Source organism: Oryx dammah, unplaced genomic scaffold (assembly GCF_014754425.2).
Source record: "Oryx dammah isolate SB20612 unplaced genomic scaffold, SCBI_Odam_1.1 HiC_scaffold_4, whole genome shotgun sequence".
NCBI lineage: Eukaryota > Metazoa > Chordata > Mammalia > Artiodactyla > Bovidae > Oryx > Oryx dammah.
This window is the reverse complement of record NW_024070188.1, coordinates 27,403,259-27,425,056: the sequence shown is the minus strand read 5'-3', so window position 1 is coordinate 27,425,056 and position 21,798 is coordinate 27,403,259. Positions and strand designations below refer to the sequence as shown.

General features: G+C 42.1%; 1 protein-coding gene across 1 annotated transcript in view; it reads right to left on the bottom strand.

Moving 5' to 3' along the window:
- The window catches only part of METTL24 (methyltransferase like 24), a 124,109-nt gene that overhangs the window by 59,545 nt on the left and 42,766 nt on the right, over positions 1-21,798 (bottom strand). The window contains exon 3 of the mRNA XM_040238507.1: positions 13,428-13,567. Coding sequence (XP_040094441.1) covers positions 13,428-13,567 — 140 coding nt within the window. The remainder of the gene's footprint in view (positions 1-13,427; positions 13,568-21,798) is intronic.

Genomic DNA, 21,798 nt, shown 5'->3' with positions numbered 1-21,798 from the left:
GGGTAACCAGAAGCCCCAGATTTTCTGCCTAAGATATTTGCTCTTGTTGTCTAAACCACATAACAAGTTTTCTTGTCTCATGCTGAGAATTTATGTCTTAAAACCAAATGGTACATCATGTCAGAAAACTAAAGAAGAGGCAAAAAATATTTATCTACATATTATCCCTTCTCAAATTTTCTCCTCTACTCCCACTCCTACCCCTTAAATATAATCTTGGATATAAAGGATTAAAAGGTGATTTTTCCCAATTCACTTTAGCTACCATCTTCATTTCTACCCCATCTCCCCACCATCACCCCTCAATCTCATATACAAGAAGACTTGCAGGGCAGACCCCATCTGAAGTTAAGCAATAGACAATATTATCACACGACCTCACAGCCTCTTCTCACTTCTCTTTCCCCTTCTCCATAACATAACCTTTCTTTTCAGGGCCCTCCCCTATCTTAATTGGTCTACTCTATCCCTTTTCAAAACTGAAACGGATCTGCTTTAAATTTTCAACTGAACTTGACTCACAGTACACTCACAGGAAAATTCTTTTACATTAACTGCAGAATAAAAAGCTTTTATCCCTAGCAAAGAAATTTCAGACATTAGAGAGATGTAGAGGTGATACCCCCTTCACTTCTTGGAGGTGGAAGAAAGGTAGGACACAGATCAGAGAAGGGTATTCAGCCTCTGCCTTCTGATCGGTGTGTCCTGAGATCCTGTCTTCCTCGCACTCCTAGAAGGTCACCTCCAGCTGCAGCTTCATTCATTACGCTCAGTAAGAACAGGAATGGCTAAGCACAGCAGTGGCTTGGATGGTCTGCTACTGCAGCCCTGGGGCTTAGGGCTTGGGCCTGAATGTAGGAGCACCATGACCCACTTGCCTCCTGCCCAGCCCATCTGTCTCACAACTCTCCCAACACTCCCAAATGTTTCTGCTTCATTTCAGAACCACCACTTGTAGCTTGGGACTCTTTCTTCCCTCAGCATCACCTGAGATGTTGTCAGTTGGCTATTTACCTTCCCCATCTCTGTTCGTTTCCAAGGTAAACCATTCAATATCACAGTAATCCAAGCCTATGCCCCAACAAGTAATGCTCAAGAAGCTGAAGTTGAACGGTTCTATGAAGACCTACAAGATATTTTAGAACTAATACCCAAAAAAGATGTCCTTTTCACTATAGGGGACTGGAATGCAAAAGTAGGAAGTCAAGAAACACCTGGAGTAACAGGCAAATTTGGTCTTGAATACGGAATGAAGCAGGGCAAAGGCTAATAGAGTTTTGCCAAGAGAACGCACTGGTCATAGCAAACACCCTCTTCCAACAACACAAGAGAAGAATCTACACATGGACATCACCAGATGGTCAACACAAAAATCAGGTTGATTATATTCTTTGCAGCCAAAAATGGAGAAGCTCTATACAGTCAGCAAACACAAGACCAGGAGCTCACTGTGGCTCAGATCATGAACTCCTTATTGCCAAATTCAGACCTACATTGAAGAAAGTAGGGAAAAGCACTAGACCATTCAGGTATGACATAAATCAAATCTCTTATGATTATACAGTGGAAGTGGGAAATAGATTTAAGGGACTAGATCTGATAGATAGAGTGCCTGATGAACTATGGATGGAGGTTCGTGATGTTGTACAGGAGACAGGGATCAAGACCATCCCCATGGAAAAGAAATGCAAAAAAGCAAAATGGCTGTCTGGGGAAGCCTTACAAATAGCTGTGAAAAGAAGAGAAGTGAAAAGCAGAGGAGAAAAGGAAAGATATTCCCATTTGAATGCAGAGTTCCAAAGAATAGCAAGGACAGATAAGAAAGCCTTCCTCAGCGATCAATGCAAAGAAAGAGAGGAAAACAATAGAATGGGAAAGACTAGAGATCTCATCAAGAAAATTAGAGATACCAAGGGGACATTCCATGCAAAGATGGGCTCGATAAAGGACAGAAATGGTATGGACCTAACAGAAGACGATATTAAGAAGAGGTGGCAAGAATACACAGAAGAATTGTACAAAAAAGATCTTCACGACCAAGATAATCACAATGGTGTGCTCACTCACCTAGAGCCAGACATCCTGGAATGTGAAGTCAAGTGGGCCTTAGGAAGCATCACTACGAACAAAGCTAGTGGAGCTGAAGGAATTCCAGTTGCTGCTGCTGCTGCTGCTAAGTCGCTTCAGTTGTATCCGACTCTGTGCGACCCCATAGACGGCAGCCCACCAGGCTCCGCCATCCCTGGGATTCTCCAGGCAAGAACACTGGAGTGGGTTGCCATTTCCTTCTCCAATGCATGAAAGTGAAAAGTGAAAGTGAAGTCGCTCAGTCGTGTCCGACTCCTAGTGACCCCATGGACTGCAGCCCATCAGGCTCCCCATCCATGGGATTTTCCAGGCAAGAGTACTGGTTGCTATTGCTGCTAAGTCGATTCAGTCGTGTCTGACTCTGTGTGACCCCAGGGACGGCAGTCCACTGGGCTCCGCCCTCCCTGGGATTCTCCAGGCAAGAACACTGGAGTGAGTTGCCATTTCCTTTCCAATGCATGAAAGTAAAAAGTGAAAGTGAAGTCGCTCAGTCGTGTCCGACTCCTAGTGACCCAATGGACTGCAGCCTACCAGGCTCCTCCGTCCATGGGATTTGCCAGGCAACAGTACTGGAGTGGGGTGCTATTTCAAATCCTGAAAGATGATGCTGTGAAAGTGCTGCACTCAATATGTCAGCAAATTTGGAAAACTCAGCAGTGGCCACAGGACTGGAAAAGGTCAGTTTTCATTCCAATCCCAAAGAAAGGCAATGCCAAAGAATGCTCAAACTACCACACAATTGCACTCATCTCACACGCTAGTAAAGTAATGCTCAAAATTCTCCAAGCCAGGCTTCAGCAATATGTGAACTGCGAACTTCCAGATGTTCAAGCTGGTTTTAGGAAAGGCAGAGGAACCAGAGATCAAATTACCAACATCCACTGGATCATGGAAAAAGCAAGAGAGTTCCAGAAAAACATCTATTTCTGCTTTATTGACTATGCCAAAGCCTTTGACTGTGTGGATCACAATAAACTGGAAAATTCTGAAAGAGATGGGAATACCAGACCACCTGACCTGCCTCTTGAGAAACCTGTATGCAGGTCGGGAAGCAACAGTTAGAACTGGACATGGAACAATAGACTGGTTCCAAATAGGAAAAGGAGGATGTCAAGGCTGTATATTATCACCCTGCTTATTTAACTTATATGCAGAGTAGTACATCATGAGAAACACTGGGCTGGAAGAAGCACAAGCTGGAATCAAGATTCCTAGGAGAAATATCAATAACCTCAGATATGCAGATGACACCACCCTTATGGCAGAAAGTGAAGAGGAACTAAAGAGCCTCTTGATGAAAGTGAAAGAAGAGAGTGAAAAAGTTGGCTTAAAGCTCAGCATTCAGAAAACTAAGATCATGGCATCTGGACCCATCACTTCATGGGAAATAGATGGGGAAACAGTATCAGACTTTATTTTGGGGGGCTCCAAAATCACTGCAGATGGTGACTGTAGCCATGAAATTAAAAGATGGTTATTCCTTGGAAGGAAAATTATGACCAACCTAGATAGCATATTCAAAAGCAGAGAGATTACTTTGCCAACAAAGGTCCGTCTAGTCAAGGCTATGGTTTTTCCAGTGGTCATGTATGGATATGAGAGTTGGACTATGAAGAAAGCTGAGTGCTGAAGGATTGATGCTTTTGAACTGTGGTGTTGGAGAAGACTCTTGAGAGTCCCTTGGACTGCAAGGAGATCCAGCCAGTCCATTCTAAAGGAGATCAGCCCTGGGATTTCTTTGGAAGGAATGATGTTAAAGCTGAAACTCCAGTACTTTGGCCACCTCATGCGAAGAGTTGACTCATTGGAAAAGACTCTGATGCTGGGAGGGATTGGGGGCAGAAGGAGAAGGGGACAACAGAGGATGAGATGGCTGGATGGCATCACCGACTCGATGGATGTGATTTTGAGTAAACTCGGGGAGATGGTGCTAGACAGGAAGGCCTGGCATGCTACAATTCATGAGGTCACAGAGTTGGACACGACTGAGTGACTGAACTGAATTGAAGCAAACAAGTCACCAGAGAAGATTCTCAATCCTGAGTAATAGTACAATCAACATAAATACCCATAATCCAAAGCATTCTTTTTTAGGGCATAAGAAATATTTTCTTTAGTTTCCAATTTTCAATTAAAGCATTGTTAGGTTTGAATCAAATGTTGGCCCTTAAAACCAATCAATTTCTTTTCCCAGTAGAATTCAACCATTCCTATCTGCTCTTTACCAAGTTGATTTTGTATAGTGAACATTTAAATGAAAATAAGAAACCACCTTTATATGTAATAATCTGAAATTTTACAGCAGAATGACTTTATCTAATGGCTTTGAAGTATAAGAAAAGCAAAAAGGAACTTGAAAAATTTCCCCCAAAACTGCTTTCCCAGTTTTACTCAGTTATATGCTTTAAATGAAATTATTCCAGGGTGTAAAATATTAAGAAAACATACAGGCAGTTTGGAGCAAGAAAATAGGACCAAGCTGAGATCTTTAATTTGCATGTAGAACTATGCAATTATTTTTATGACCTACTTTTATGCATTTTTAATATGATATAAAATAAACTCTACTGTCACAACTTCCCATTCTTTCTCCAATCTTGCAGCATAGCTGGTGGGCTCCAAGAAAAAAAGAGCTCTGTTCTAATCAACTGGCTAAACAATTAATTTCCTAATCTTTAGCCTCCTAGTTCAATTCATGGCAGAACCAGCTTCCCTCTTGAGTCTTCTTACCTCAGGCAGTGTTTATGTAGCAAATATATATTGAGTGCCTACTGTGTACCACCAGAAATATTCTGGAAATAACTTCAGAAAGAATGAAGGGAAGGAGCCAAAGCAAAAACAATACTCAGTTGTGGACGTGACTGGTGATAGAATCAAGGCCCAATGCTGTAAAGAGCAATACTGCATAGGAACCTGGATGTTAGGTCCATGAATCAAAGCAAATTGGAAGTGGTCAAACAGGAGATGGCAAAAGTGAACGTCCACATTCTAGGAATCAGCAAACTAAAATGGACTGGAATGGGTGAATTTAACTCAGATGACCATTATATCTACTACTGTGGGCGGGAATCCCTTAGAAGAAATGGAGTAGCCATCATGGTCAACAAAAGAGTCCAAAATGCAGTACATGGATGCAATCTCAAAAACGACAGAATGATCTGTTAGTTTCCAAGACAAACCATTCAATATCACAGTGATCTAAGCCTATGCCCCAACCAGTAACACTGAAGAAGCTGAAGTTGAAAGGTTCTATGAAGACCTACAAGACCTTTTAGAACTAATACCCAAAAAAGATGTCCTTTTCATCATCAGTTCAGTTCAGTTCAGTTCAGTCGCTCAGTCGTGTCCAACTCTTTGCGACCCCATGAATCACAGAACGCCAGGCATCCCTGTCCATCACCAACTCCTGGAGTTCACTCAGAGTTGTGTCCATCGATCAGTGATGCCATCCAGCCATCTCATCCTTGGTCGTCCCTTCCTCCTCCTGCCCCCAATCCCTCCCAGCATCAAAGTCTTCTCCAATGAGTCAACTCTTCACATGAGGTAGCCAAAGTACTGGAGTTTCAGCTTGAGCATCATTCCTTCCAAAGAAATCTCCGGGTTGATCTCCTTTAGAATGGAGATCTCCTTTCAGTTGGCTCTCCTTGCAGTCCAAGGGACTCTCAAGAGTCTTCTCCAACACCACAGTTCAAAAGCATCAATTCTTCGGCACTCAGCCTTCTTCACAGCCCAACTCTCACATCCATACATGACCACTAAAAACCATAGCCTTGACTACACAGATCTTTGTTGGCAAAGTAATGTCTCTGCTTTTGAATATGCTATCTAGGTTGGTCATAACTTTTCTTCCAAGGAGTAACCGTCTTTTAATTTCATGGCTGCAATCACCATCTGCAGTGATTTTGGAGGCCTAAAAATAAAGTCTGACACCGTTTCCACTGTTTCCCAATCTATTTCCCATGGAGTGATGGGACTGGATGCCATGATCTTCGTTTTCTGAATGTTGAGCTTTTAGCCAAATTTTTCACTCTTCTCTTTTACTTTCATCAAGAGGCTTTTTAGCTCCTCTTCACTTTCTGGCATAAGGGTGGTGTCACCTGCATATCTGAGGTTCTTGATATTTCTCCCGGCAATCTTGATTCCAGCTTGTGTTTCTTCCAGTCCAGCGTTTCTCATGATGTACTCTGCATATAAGTTAAATAAGCAGGGGTACAATATACAGCCTTGACGTACTCCTTTTCCTATTTAGAACTAGTCTGTTGTTCCATGTCCAGTTCTAACTGTTGCTTCCTGGCCTGCATACAGATTTCTCAAGAGGCAGGTTAGGTGGTCTGGTATTCCCATCTCTTTCAGAATTTTCCACAGTTTATTGGGATCCACACAGTCAAAGGTTTTGGCATAGTCAATAAAGCAGAAATAGATGTTTTTCTGGAACTCTCTTGCTTTTTCCATGATCCAGCGGATGTTGGCAATTTGATCTCTGGTCCTCTGCCTTTTCAAAACCAGCTTGAACATCAGGAAGTTCACAGCTCACGTATTGCTGAAGCCTGGCTTGTAGAATTTTGAGCATAACTTTACTAGCATGTGAGATGAGTGCAATTGTGTGGTAGTTTGAGCATTCTTTGGCATTGCCTTTCTTTGGGATTGGAATGACAATTGACCTTCTCCAGTCCTGTAGCCATTGCTGAGTTTTCCAAATTTGCTGGCATATTGAGTGCAGCACTTTCACAGCATCCTCTTTAAGGATTTGAAATAGCTCTACTGGAATTCCATCACCTCCACTAGCTTTGTTCGCAGTGATGCTTTCTAAGGCCCACTTGACTTCACAGTCCGGGATGTCTAGATCTAGATGCGTGATCACACCATCATGATTATCCAGGTCGTGAAGATCCTTTTTGTACAGTTCTTCTGTGTATTCTTGCCACCTCTTCTTAATATCTTCTGCTTATGTTAGGTCCATACCATTTCTGTCCTTTATCAAGCCCATCTTTGCATGAAATGTTCCCTTGGTATCTCTAATTTTCTTGAAGAGATCTGTAGTCTTATCATAGGGGACTGGAATGCAAAAGTAGGAAGTCAAGAAACACCTGGAGTAACAGGCAAATTTGGCCTTGGAATATGGAATGAAGCAGGGCAAAGGCTAATAGAGTTTTGCTAAGAGAACGCACTGGTCATAGCAAACACCCTCTTCCAACAACACAAGAGAAGACTCTACACATGGACTTCACCAGATGGTCAACACCAAAATCAGATTGATTATATTCTTTGCAGCCGAAGATAGAGAAGCTCTATACAGTCAGCAAACACAAGACCGGGAGCTCACTGTGGCTCAGATTGTGAACTCCTTATTGCCAAATTCAGACCTAAATTGAAGAAAGTAGGGAAAAGCACTAGACCATTCAGGTATGACATAAATCAAATCCCTTATGATTATACAGTGGAAGTGAGAAATAGATTTAAGGGACCCTGGTGGCTTAGAGGTTAAAGCATCTGCCTGGAATGCGGGAGACCCAGGTTCGATCCCCGGGTTGGGAAGTTCCCCTGGAGAAGGATATGGCAACCCACTCCAGTATTCTTGCCTGGAGAATCCTATGGAGGGAGGAGCCTGGTAGGCTACAGTCCATGGGGTCACAAAGAGTTGGACACGACTGAGTGACTTCACACCATCACACCAGATCTGATAGAGTGCCTGATGAACTATGGACAAAGGTTCTTGACATTGTACAGAGGACAGGGATCAAGATCATCCCCATGGAAAAGAAATGCAAAAAAACCAAAATGGCTGTCCGGGGAGGCCTTACAAATAGCTGTGAAAAGTAGAGAAGTGAAAAGCAGAGGAGAAAAGGAAAGATATTCCCATTTGAATGCAGAGTTCCAAAGAATAGCAAGGAGAGATAAGAAAGCCTTCCTCAGCGATCAATGCAAAGAAATAGAGGAAAACAACAGAATGGGAAAGACTAGAGATCTCTTCAAGAAAATTAGAGATTCCAAGGTGACATTCCATGCAAAGTTGGGCTTGATAAAGGACAGAAATGGTATGGACCTAACAGTTCAGTTCAGTCACTCAGTCGTGTCCAACTCTTTGCGATCCCATGAATCGCAGCACGCCAGGCCTCCCTGTTCATCACCAACTCCCAGAGTTCACTCAGACTCATGTCCATCGAGTCCGTGATGCCATCCAGCCATCTCATCCTCGGTCATCCCTTTCTCCTCCTGCCCCCAATCCCTCCCAGTATCAGAGTCTTTTCCAATGAGTCAACTCTTCTCATGAGGTGGCCAAAGTACTGGAGTTTCAGCTTTAGCATCATTCCTTCCAAAGAAATCCCAGGGTTGATCTCCTTCAGAATGGACTGGTTGGATCTCCTTGCAGTCCAAGGGACTCTCAAGAGTCTTCTCCAACACCACAGTTCAAAAGCATCAATTCTTCGGCACTCAGCCTTCTTCACAGCCCAACTCTCACATCCATACATGACCACAGGAAAAACCATAGCCTTGACTACACAGATCTTTGTTGGCAAAGTAATGTCTCTGCTTTTGAATATGCTATCGGGGTTGGTCATAACTTTTCTTCCAAGGAGTAAGCGTCTTTTAATTTCATGGCTGCAGTCACCGTCTGCAGTGATTTTGGAGCCCCCAAAAATAAAGTCTGACACTGTTTCCACTGTTTCCCCGAATATTTCCCATGAAGTGATGGGACCGGATGCCATGATCTTCGTTTTCTGAATGTTGAGCTTTAAGCCAAATTTTTCACTCTCCTCTTTCACTTTCATCAAGAGGCTTTTTAGCTCCTCTTTCTGCCATAAGGGTGGTGTCATCTGCATATCTGAGGTTATTGAGATTTCTCCCGGCAATCTTGATTCCAGCTTGTGTTTCTTTCAGTCCAGCGTTTCTCATGATGTACTCTGCATATAAGTTAAATAAGCAGGGACAATATACAGCCTTGACGTACTCCTTTGCCTATTTGGAACCAGTCGGTTGATTCATGTCCAGTTCTAACTGTTGCTTCCTGACCTGCATACACATTTCTCAAGAGGCAGGTTAGGTGGTCTGGTATTCCCATCTCTTCCAGGATTTTCCACAGTTTATTGTGATGCACACAGTCAAAGGCTTTGGCATAGTCAATAAAGCAGAAACAGATGTTTTTCTGGAACTCTCTTGCTTTTTCCATGATCCAGCAGATGTTGGCAATTTGATCTCTGGTTCCTCTGCCTTTTCTAAAGGCAGCCTGAACATCAGGAAGTTCACGGTTCACATATTGCTGAAGCCTGGCTTGGAGAATTTTGAGCATTACTTTACTAGCATGTGAGATGAGTGCAATTATGCGGTAGTTTGAGCATTCTTTGGCATTGCCTTTCTTTGGGATTGGAATGAAAACTGACCTTTTCCAGTCCTGTGGCCATTGCTGAGTTTTCCAAATTTGCTGGCATATTGAGTGCAGCACTTTCACAGCATCATCCCTCAGGACTTGAAACAGCTCAACTGTAATCCATCAGCTCCACTAGCTTTGTTCGTAGTGATGCTTTCTAAGGCCCACTTGACTTCATATTCCAAGATGTCTGGCTCTAGATGAGTGATCACATCATCATGATTATCTGGGTCGTGAAGATCTTTTTTGTATAGTTCTTCTGTGTATTCTTGCCGTCTCTTCTTAATATCTTCTGCTTCTGTTAGGTCCATACCATTTCTGTCCTTTATCGAGCCCATCTTTGCATGAAATGTTCCTTTGGTATCTCTAATTTTCTTGAAGAGATCTCTAGTCTTTCTGATTCTGTTGTTTTCCTCTATTTCTTTGCATTGATTGCTGAAGAAGGCTTTCTTATCTCTTCTTGCTATTCTTTGGAACTCTGCATTCAGATGCTTATATCTTTCCTTTTCTCCTTTGCTTTTTGCCTCTCTCCTTTTCACAGCTATTTGTAAGGCCTCCCCAGACAGCCATTTTGCTTTTTTGCATTTCTTTTCCATGGGGATGGTCTTGATCCCTGTCTCCCGTACAATGTCACGAACCTCATTCCATAGTTCATCAGGCACTCTATCTATCAGATCTAGGCCCTTAAATCTATTTCTCACTTCCACTGTATAATCATAAGGGATTTGATTTAGGTCATACCTGAATGGTCTAGCGATTTTCCCTACTTTCTTCAATTTGAGTCTGAATTTGGTAATAAGGAGTTCATGATCTGAGCAGTCAGCTCCTGGTCTTGTTTTTGTTGATTGTATAGAGCTTCTCCATCTTTGGCTGCAAAGAATATAATCAATCTGATTTTGGTGTTTACCATCTGGTGATGTCCATGTGTAGAGTCTTCTCTTGTGTTGTTGGAAGAGGGTGTTTGCTATGACCAGTGAGTTATCTTGGCAAAACTCTATTAGTCTTTGTGCTGCTTCATTCCGCATTCCAAGGCCAAATTTGCCTGTTACCCAGGTGTTTCTTGACTTCCTACTTTTGTATTCCAGTTCCCTATAATGAAAAGGACATCTTTTTTGGGTGTTAGTTCTAAAAGGTCTTGTAGGTCTTCATAAAACCGTTCAACTTCAGCTTCTTCAGCATTACTGGTTGGGGCATAGACTTGTATTACTGTGATATTGAATGGTTTGCTAACAGAAGCAGATTTTAAAAAAGAGGTGGCAAGAATACACAGAAGAATTGTACAAAAAAGATCTTCAAGACCAAGATAATCACGATGATGTGCTCACTCACCTAGAGCCAGACATCCTGGAATGTGAAGTCAAGTGGGCCTTAGAAAGCATCACTATGAACAAAGCTAGTGGAGCTGATGGAATTCCAGTTGAGCTATTTCAAATCTGAAAGATGATGCTGTGAAAGTGTTGCACTCAATATGCCAGCAAATTTGGAAAACTCAGCAGTGGCCACAGGACTGGAAAAGGTCAGTTTTCATTCCAATCCCAAAGAAAGGCAATGCCAAAGAATGCTCAAACTACCGCATAATTGCACTCATCTCACATGCTAGTAAAGTAATGCTCAAAATTCTCCAAGCCAGGCTTCAGCAATATGTGAACCGTGAACTTCCTGATGTTCAAGCTGGTTTTAGAGAAGGCAGAGGAACCAGAGATCAAATTGCCAACATCCGCTGGATCATGGAAAAAGCAAGAGAGTTCCAGAAAAACATCTATTTCTGCTTTATTGAATACGCCAAAGCCTTTGACTGTGTGGATCACAACAAACTTTGGAAAATTCTGAAAGAGATAAGAATACCAGACCCCCTGACCTGCCTCCTGAGAAACCTGTATGCAGGTCAGGAAGCAATCGTTAGAACTGGACATGGATCAATGGACTGGTTTCAAATAGGAAAAGGAGTACATCAAGGCTGTATATTGACCCCTGCTTATTTAACTTATATGAAGAGTACATCATGAGAAACGCTGGGTTGGAAGAAGCACAAGCTGGAATCAAGATTCCTGGGAGAAATATTAATAACCTCAGATATGCAGATGACACCACCCTTATGGCAGAAAGTGAAGAGGAACTAAAGAGTCTCTTGGTGAAAGTGAAAGAGGAGAGTGAAAAAGTTGGCTTAAAGCTCAGCATTCAGAAAATGAAGATCATGGCATCTGGGCCCATCACTTCATGGGAAATAGATGGGGAAACAGTGGAAACAGTATGAGACTTTATTTTGGGGGGGGGCTCCAAAATCACTGCAGATGGTGATTGTTGCCATGAAATTAAAAGACGGTTACTTCTTGGAAGGAAAGTTATGACCAACCTAGACAGCATATTCAAAAGCAGAGAGATTACTTTGCCAACAAAGATCTGTGTAGTCAAGGCTACGGTTTTTAGTGGTCATGTATGGATGTGAGAGTTGGGCCGTGAAGGAAGCTGAGCGCCGAAGAATTGATCTTTTTGAACTGTGGTGTTGGAGAGGACTCTTGCAAGTCCCTTGGACTGCAAGAGATCCAACCAGTCCATCCTAAAGGAGACCAGTCCTGGGTGTTCATTGGATGGAATGAGGCTGAGGCTGAAACTCCAATACTTTGACTACCTCATGTATAGGGTTGACTCATTGGAAAAGACTCTGATGTTGGGAAGGATTGGGGGCAGGAAGAGAAAGGGATGACAGAGGGTGAGATGGTTGGATGGCATCACCGCCTCGATGCACATGAGTCTGGGTGAACTCCGGGAGTTGGTGATGGACATGGAGCCCTGGCATGCTGCAATTCATGGGGTCACCAAAAGTCGGACACGACTGAGCTAAACTGAACTATGTACCACACTTCACTGATATACACCATGGCTCTTCATTTAACCCATAAAAGGATGTTTCCATTATCCTGAGACTCTTATTTAAAATCTCTGGTTTTTAAATCCACAATGACTACAACTAAGAATTCTTGGTTGGTACAGTCTGACAGCGATCATGATCCTCTATGCAATTAGCGCCTTTGGGTGAGCCTCTGTATCACCCAAACTTTGGCTCTGAATCCTCATCATCTACGAATCTGGTTGGCAGTTGTCACTCGTGAGCCTGAATATAAACTGCAGAGGAGATGAAACCTACTGGTGCGGAGAAGACCTGACATTTGTGAGGGTCCCCAGTATTTTGTAAAGGACTCCAGGGATCTTGCCTGAGAAACTAAACAGCTTCTAGCGTCAACACAAGAGGGTATTCCAAACAAAAATAACCCTCTCTTGCCTTTTATTTTTTGTGAGATATATATAATTTGTAAATTTTCAGGACTGTTTATATGAATACTGATGCATTGAGTAAAATAGTCTCATTATTTTATACATACCCTTTTGCAACAAGCCCTCCAAATCTATTTGAACATTTAGGTCATTTTCAGTCTGAACAACTGAATATCAGTATCTCCCACAGTTTTGACAAAACCTTGTTATTTTCACAGGCGCTCCATTCTTTTTATTTTTATTTTTTTTAGTCTAAAAGTATACACATATTTACCATTGGCATAAAACAAAAAAAATTCCAACAGAAGCCATTTGTCCTGGGTCACTCATCATAACTGTATAAAATTTCCAATATACTCACTGTTACTTTTTTCTAGGGGCATTCTTAATATTTTTCTGTTTAATAAGAATGCTCTAATCCTAGCTGAGAATCACTGGCTTCACCAAGGAGATCATCATTAGGCTGAAAATGGAAGTTGTCAATTTACTACCAACAGAATGGGAGAGACAGCGGCGCTGGCCATCAGTGCTCTGCAAGTGCTAAGGTTACATAACAGAAATGATGGCAGGAAATGAAATGATGGCAGGAAAGAAGCAGAGCACCTGGGAAACCAGCAACCATTCATAATTTGTCTTGCTGAAAAAAACCTTGTTTGCCTACAGGAGCGTTTTTTGTTTTTTGGCTATAAAATGTACTTACCCTAACGAATAGAGACAGCACTGCTTGTTGCGGATTTGATGAACTAAGCCAAACCTGTCATCAAGACAGACCAGCCAGGGCTTCTTTGTAGGGCTGGAGTCAGTAGCCAGGCTGTCTGTGCTCATGTGATCACACGCAATCTGTAAGGATTGGAAATCAATGTGAATAATTTAAAGTACTGGATGATAGATGGCAGGTAGAGACTTACTGCTTGCCCGGTCACTGAAAAGCATAATGGGAGAGTTATATCCTTTTTTCCACTGATAACCACGCCCCTCCCCAGGGAATCACAGGACTGCTCTAAAATGTTTGGAGGAATTTCAAATACTAGATTATAGGTAACCTCATAGAGATTAGAGGCAGGTTTGAACAGAAGTTAAAAACTGCTATGAAAAAAAAAAAAAAAACTGCTATAGCCTTTTGCACAAAGTATACAGAGGACAACAAATCAGGAGTAAGGATGGCAGAGAGGAAAAGCCAGGAAAGGCTCTGCAGAGGTGTGTTAGTCTTGGAGGAGGAACAGATGTTGAATGAGAGGCTGAGACCCAGAAGGGCATTCCAGACGTAGAGAACAGAGCTCCCAAACCACAGAGGTCTGTTAGTCACAGCATTCCTATTAGAAGTTGTGAGATACAGCTGAGGGCATGGATCTTAGAAGGACACAAGATTATGTACTCCTTATCTCAGGCAGACAAGGTTAGGCCGACATGCTGCAAAAAAGGTAGCATGTGTTAATCAAGGTAAACAACTGATCAGAGGGCAAGTGAGAAAAATACAAGCCCCGACTAACAAGATAGGACTGTCTGTGATACACTTCCAATAAGCTTCCTCCTGCAGGGATGGGCAAGAGCCCCAGATGGGAAGGAGGCTCTTCTTGATCTAGCCAAACCACCTCTCTTAACTCATCCATCAGAATTAGATAAGAAAACCAAAGGGAACATGTATCTAAGTCAAGCGGAAGGAAGCCAGTTTCTAATTTCAAATGCACATTAAGTAAATATACTTAGCGAGGAATTCTGACTTGTCTTTGAGCCTGGCACAGTATGCACGGCTGAGGCTGTTGGAACCAAAGAAAACAAGTTCTGTGGCCAAGGTATTTATCTTACTGAGCAACAGTGTTTCCCTCTAATCCCTCAAAACTCTCACAGTCATCATGATGCCCCATGAATCATTCAGCAGTTCTTGCTGTCACATCGCGGACAACAGACCACTCCAGAGGCAAAGGATGTTTTGAGTTTCTTTGCTTTAACTCATTGGAAAACATAATGGTAAGCGATTTCTTTCTTAAGAAGGTATTCTAGGCTTGCTAAATTCTTTAATTTATTTTCCAAAATGTTACTCTGAAAACAGCATATTAGGTAGAGCCAATGTCTCCCTTACTTTTGCTCTAATCTAGGGCTGGCCGGGCAAAATCATCCTAGCGCTATCAATGACTGAGAGAGAGCTTCTTGCTAGAATTTGGACCTTTTATAGGAAAGCTTAAAAAGTGAAATCCTAATATTTATTTCTTCTTTTCTTTTGATGAAACAAAAATTCAAATTTTAAGGCAATAAAAATTCCAACATAAAGTTTTATGATCCACCATTTGCCTTGTATGTGCAGACATCTTTGGTGAACTTTAGGTACAATGCCAATATATCATTTTCCTTAAAGAAGCAACTGGTGCAGAATAGACTGGGTCAAGTAACCTGGGGAGATTCTGGGCCTCACTTAATGAACTTCTTAGCTTAAATACATATGTAGGGCTTTATTGATGTTACTAGCTTACTGGAGTGGGTTGCCATGTCCTTTTCCAATGCAGGAAAGTGAAAAGTGAAAGTGAAGTCGCACAGTTGTGTCTGACTCTTCACGACCCCATGGACTGTAGCCCACCAGGCTCCTCCATCCATGGGATTCTCCAGGCAAGAGTACTGGAGTGGGGTGCCATCGTCTTCACCCAGGGACGGGGGAGCCTGGTGGGCTTCCGTCTATGGGATCGCACAGAGTAGGACACAACTGAAGCAACTTAGCAGCAACAGCAGCAGCCGCTTTATTACTTGTATTCTATTTTACAAGATTATTATTTCTTGTACTAATAAATGTGTGACTGAGCCGCCAAAAAAAGTAATGATTATTAGGCAACTTAAAACTATTGACAAAATGTATAGTCCTATAAGATCAAAGATTGTAATAGTGTAACTCTAGACAAAAGTAATAGACTAGTAAGACACATGGTCCAGAGGTTGATGGCCAAGTCCAGTGATAGCACACTGAGTAGGCTAACAATGAAATCCTTGACTGACTTGGGAGTAAGCATTCCTAGTACCTTGGGACAAGCTTGCCATGAAATGCCTCCAAAACCTTGGTTAAAATTAAGACCAAAAGGGAAGGGACTATAAAATAAAAAATGTTATTCGTTATAGTTCTACAAGAATCAAGTTATTTGCCACTGCAGTCACTGACCTACAAAACACCTTGAAAGGATTTCAGAGCAAAAATCAGAATGAGACATTCTGGGCTCTGGAAAAACTGGCAGAATAGGCCTTCAGATAGTTAGATATTTTCAGGGGAAAATGTTTGGATCCAGCTTTCTGCATCTTCCCATACTACGAAAAGCACTATAACCATTAACTAAAATATATGTTTTTCACTATTAATAGTAACTTTCTACCAAGATGCGTGCTTGCAACAGGCATATGCCCTGTTGTCAAAATCATAAATCTACCAACCTCCCCACTCAGAACAGTCCTCAGAAACTGAGAGACCATCTCCAAGCTTATGATTCTCAATTTGACTTATAAAATTTTCAATTTCTTTCTCAGACTGACTATTGACTAATTTTTGTCAACATCCTCAACCCAGTTTTTTTCTACTTCTCAATCTGCAATCACTGTTCAAAGGAAAAATAATAATAGAAAATGGAATTGAATCTTCTCCCAAGCAACCAGCAGAGAGCACATTTATTAACTGGATCTGTCAACATGTCAATTTGTAGAATTCATTTCCGACTATTCTCCCACAAATAAATGGAAAGCATGCCAATGCCTCCCACTTCTTGTCCCAACCCACCCATCCAAAGGAGAGGGTGCTAATCTAATAGTCAAAACTCAGTGTTCATCAAGCTTGTTCTTACTAGTAGGTATGTTGTGATGCCTTAAAACTTCATTGGCACTCGGTTCCATGCCCAGCCTCCTGCAGTCAGTTAGTTAGACCCAGGGCAGTTTGGTGAGTCCCAAAGGCATGCCTAGATCTCCTAAGCCTGAACCATTTATTCTAAGGTAGCCTCCTGAGGTATCTTTATTAAAGTGGTATGATGATCCCATTTGCTATTGTTTCTTTTTATGTACCCTCCCTGCTGCTGCTGCTAAGTCGCTTCAGTCGTGTCCGACTCTGTGCAACCCCAGAGACGGCAGCCCACCAGGCTCCGCCGTCCCTGGGATTCTCCAGGCAAGAACACTGGAGTGGGTTGCCATTTCCTTCTCCAATGCATGAAAGTGAAAAGTGAAAGTGAAGTCGCTCAGTCGTGTCCGACTCCTAGCGACCCCATGGACTGCAGCCTACCAGGCTCCTCCGTGCATGGGATTCTCCAGGCAAGAGTACTGGAGTGGGTTGCCATTGCCTTCTCCAACCCTCCCTGAGAACCTCCAAAAGACAGGGATGTCAACAGCTGCTTGTTCATCATATGCTCCCAATACCATTTAAACCTAACTCTAGCCTCTCTTAATCTTCTAGATAAGAAAAGGTGGCAAGAATATATAGAAGAATTATACAAGAAAGGTCTTAATGACTCAGATAACCACAACGTTGCAGTCACTCGCCTAGAGTCAGACATCCTGGAATGTGAAGTCAAGTGGGCCGTAGAAAGCATTACTATGAACAAAGCTAGTGGAGGTGATGAAATTCCAGCTGAGCTATTTTAAATCTTAAATATAATGCTGTTAAAGTGCTGCACTCAATATGCCAGCAAATTTGGAAAACTCAGCAGTGGCCACAGGACTGGAAAAGGTCAGTTTTCATTTCAATCCCAAAGAAGGGCAATACCAAAGACTGTTCAAACTACCATACAATTGCATTCATTTCACATGCTGGCAAGGTAATGCTCAAAATCCTTCAAGCAAAGCTTCAGCAGTATGTGAACCAAGAACTTCCTAATGTACAAACTGGGTTTCGATGAGGCAGAGGAACCAGAAATCAAATTGCCAAAATTTGTTGGATCATGGAGAAAGCAAGAGAGTTTCAGAAAATCATCTACTTCTCTTTCATTGACTACACTAAAGCCTTAGACTGTGTGGATCACAACAAACTGTGGAAAAGTCTTAAAGAGATGGGAATACTAGACCATCTTACCTGTCTCCAGAGAAACCTGTGTGCAGGTCAAGAAGCAACAATCAGAACTGGACGCAGAACAACTGACTGGTTCAAAACTGGGAAAGGAGTAAGACAAGCCTGTATATTGTCACTCTGCTTATTTAACTTATATGCAAAGGATATCATGCAAAATGCCAGCCTAGATGAATCATAAGCTGGAATCAAGAATGCCAAGACAAATATCAACAACCTTAGTTATGCAGATGATACCACTCTAATGACAGGTGAAGAGGAACTAAAGAGCCTCTTGATGAGGGTGAAAGAGTAGAGTGAAAAAGCTGGCTTGAAATTCAACATTCAAAAAACTAAGATCATGGCATCTGGTCCCATCACTTCATGGCAAAATAGAAGGGGAAAAGTGAAAGGAGTGACAGATTTTATTTTCTTGGGCTCCAAATTCACTCCAGATGATAACTGCACCCATGAGATTAAGAGACACAGCTCCTTAGAAGGAAAGCTATTACAAACCTGGATAGTGTATTAAAACACAGAGACATCACTTTGCCAGCAAATGTCCAGATAGTCAAAGCCGTCTTTTTTCCAGTAGTCAGGTACAGATGTGAGAGTTGGATCATAAAGAAGGCTAAGTGCTGAAGAATTGATGTTATGAATTCTGGAGAAGACTCTTGAGGATCCCTTGTACAGCAAGGAGAACAAACCAGTCAATGCTAAAAGAAATCAATCCTGAATATTCACTGGAAGGACTAATGCTGAAGTTGAAGTTCCAATACCTTGGCCCCCTGATGTGAAGAGCCTACTCATTGGAAAAGACCCTGACGCTGGGAAAGAGTGAAGGCAAAAGGAGAAGGGGGCAGCAGGGGATGAGATAATTAGATAGCATCACTGACTCAATGGACACGAATTTAAGTAAACTCTGGGAGGCAGTGAAGGACAGAGGATCTTGGCAGGCTGTAGGCACAACTTAGCAACTGAACAATATCTAGCCTTTCCCACCATAAAGGTGTGGCCACCTACATCCTGATAGATGAGGGAGAACTTAAAAATTTTGAGTCCCACTCCATACCTATGAAATCAGAATCTTGGAGTCTTATGCATGCACTTTAATAAACTCTCCCAGATGGTTCTTATGCAGGAGGTCCTGAGAGTTTCCTGGCAGCTTTTTGCAAAGCTCCACAGAAACGTTCCAGATTGGCCTCACCCATGCCTTAGCAAATTCAGGGAAGAGGCTATGCTTGAGCTAGAGCTTTCAACTGAAAACAGCAGCACCTCCAACCTCACCCCTAACAAAGGGCCGGAGAGGTGAAGCTACAGTTATCCAGAGGCCCCTCAAGAGCCAGGTAAATATTAATGGTCAAGATTCAGGGCATTGAAGCTCAGCTGCTCCTCCTTTATTACCCTTAGGGAGTGGGATTTTTATCCTATTAAAGTTAACACTTTCTTCTTCCACAGACTTCCTCTTGTTCAGATATCCCTGTTGGGAAAACATTCTTTTCCATTCAGTATCTGTTATTGTTCCCCTTTTCTCTCCTAGTGCAAACATATAACACAGAAGTTTTTCCACTTTCAGTTCATTTCACTCAGTCATGTCTGACTCTTCGTGACCCCATGGACCGCAGCACGCCAGGCCTCCCTGACCATCACCAACTCCCAGAGTTTACTCACACTCATTTCCACTGAGTTGCTGATGCCATCCAACCATCTCATCCTGTCATCGCCTTTTCCTTCTGCCTTCAATCTTTCCCAGCATCAGGGTCTTTTCAAATGAGTAAGTTCTTTGCATCAGGCGGCCAAAGTATTGGAGTTACAGCTTCAGCATCAGTCCTTCCAATGAATATTCAGGACTGATTTCCTATAGGATTGACTGGTTTGATCTCTGTGCAGTCCAACGGACTCTCAAGAGTCTTCTCCAACAACACAGTTCAAAAGCATTCATTCCTTGGCACTCAACCCTCCTTATAGTCCAACTCTCACATCCATACATGACTACTGGGAAAAAAATAGCTTTGACTAGGTGGACCTTTATCAGCAAAGTAATGTCTCTGCTTTTTAATATGCTCTCCAGGTTGGTCATTGCTTTTCTTCAAAGAAGCAAGCATCTTTTAATTTCATGGCTGCAGTCACCATCTGCAGTGATTTTGGAGCCCCCAAAAATAAAGTCTCTCATTGTTTCCATTCTTTCCCCATCTATTTGCCATGAAGTTATGGGACTGGATGTAAGCCAGCTTCTTCACTCTCCTCTTTCATTTTCATCAAGAAGCTCTTTAGTTCTTCTTTGCTTTCAGGCATAAGGGTGGTGTCATCTGCATATCTAAGGTTATTAATATTTCTTCCAGCAATCTTGATTCCAGCTTGTGCTTCATCCAGCCCAGCATTTCACATGATGTACTCTGCATATAAGTTAAACAAGCAGGGTGACAATATACAGCCTTGATGTACTCCTTTCCCAATTTGGAACCAGTCTGTTGTTCCATGTCTGGTTCTGACTGTTGCATCTTGACCTGCATACAGGTTTCTCAGGAGGCAGGAAAGGTGGTCTGGTATTCCCATCTCTTTCAGAATTTTCCACAGTTTCTTGTGATACACACAGTCAAAGGCTTTAGCGTATTCAATAAAGCAGAAATAGATGTTTTTCTGGAACTTTCTTGCTTTTTCAATGATCCAGCAGATGCTGGCAATTTGATCTCTGGTTCCTCTGCCTTTTCTAAAACCAGTTTGAATATCTGGAATTTCATGGTTCACATACTGTTGAAGCCTAGCTTACAGAATTTTGAGCATTACTGTATTACTTTGCTATCATGTGAGATGAGTACAATTGTGTGGCAGTTTGAACATTCTTTGTCATTGCCTTTCTTTGGGATTGGAATGAGAACTGACCTTTTCCAGTCCTGTGGCCACTGCTGAGTTTTCCAAATTTGCTGGCATATTGAGTGCAGCACTTTCACAACATCATCCTTTAGGATTTGAAATAGCTCAACTGGAATTTCATCACCTCCACTAGCTTTGTTCACAGTGATGCTTCCTAAGGCCTATTTGACTTTGCATTCCAGGATATCTGGCTCTAGATGAGTGATCACACCATTGTGGTTATCTGGGTCATTAAGATATTTTTTGTATAGTTCTGTGTATTCTTGCCACCTCTTCTTAATATCTTCTGCTTCTGTTAGGTCCATACCATTTCTGACCTTTATTGTGCCCATCTTTGCATGAAATGCTCCCTTGGTATCTCTAATTTTCTTGAAGAGATCTCTAGTCTTTCTGATTCTGTTGTTTTCCTCTATTTCTTTGCATTGATCACTGAGGACAGCTTTCTCATTTCTCCTTGCTATTCTTTGGAACTCTGTATTCAAATGGGTATATTTTTCCTTTTCTCCTTTGCCTTTAGCTTCTTTTCTTTTCTCAGCTATTTGTAAGGCCTCCTCAGACAACCATTTTGCCTTTTTGTGTTTCTTTTTCTTGGGGATGGTCTTGATCACTGCCTCCTGTACAATGTTATGAACTTCCATCTGTAGTTCTTCAGGCACTCCATCTATCAGATCTAATCTCTTGAATCTATTTGTCACTTCCACTGTATAATCATAAGGGATTTGATTTAGGTCATACCTGAATGGTCTAGTGCTTTTCCCTACTTTCTTCAATTTAGGTCTGAATTTGGCAATAAGGAGTTCATGATCTGAGCCACAGTCAGCTCCCAGTCGTGTTTTTGCTGATTGTATAGAGCTTCTCCATCTTTGGCTGCAAAGAACATAATCAATCTGATTTCGGTGTTGACCATCTGGTGTTGACCATCTAGTGCTGTCCATGTGTAGAGTCTTCTCTTGTGTTGTTGGAAGAGGGTGGTTGCTATGACCAGTGCATTCTCTTGGCAAAACTCTGTTAGACTTTGCCCTGCTTCTTTTTGTACTCCAAAGCCAAATTTGCCTGTTACGCCATGTACCTCTTAACTTCCTGCTTTTACATTCCAGTACCCTATGATGAAAGGGACATCTTTTGGGGGTGTTAGTTCTAGAATGGTCTTGTAGGTCTTCATAGAACCATTCAACTTCAGCTTCTTCGGCATTACTGG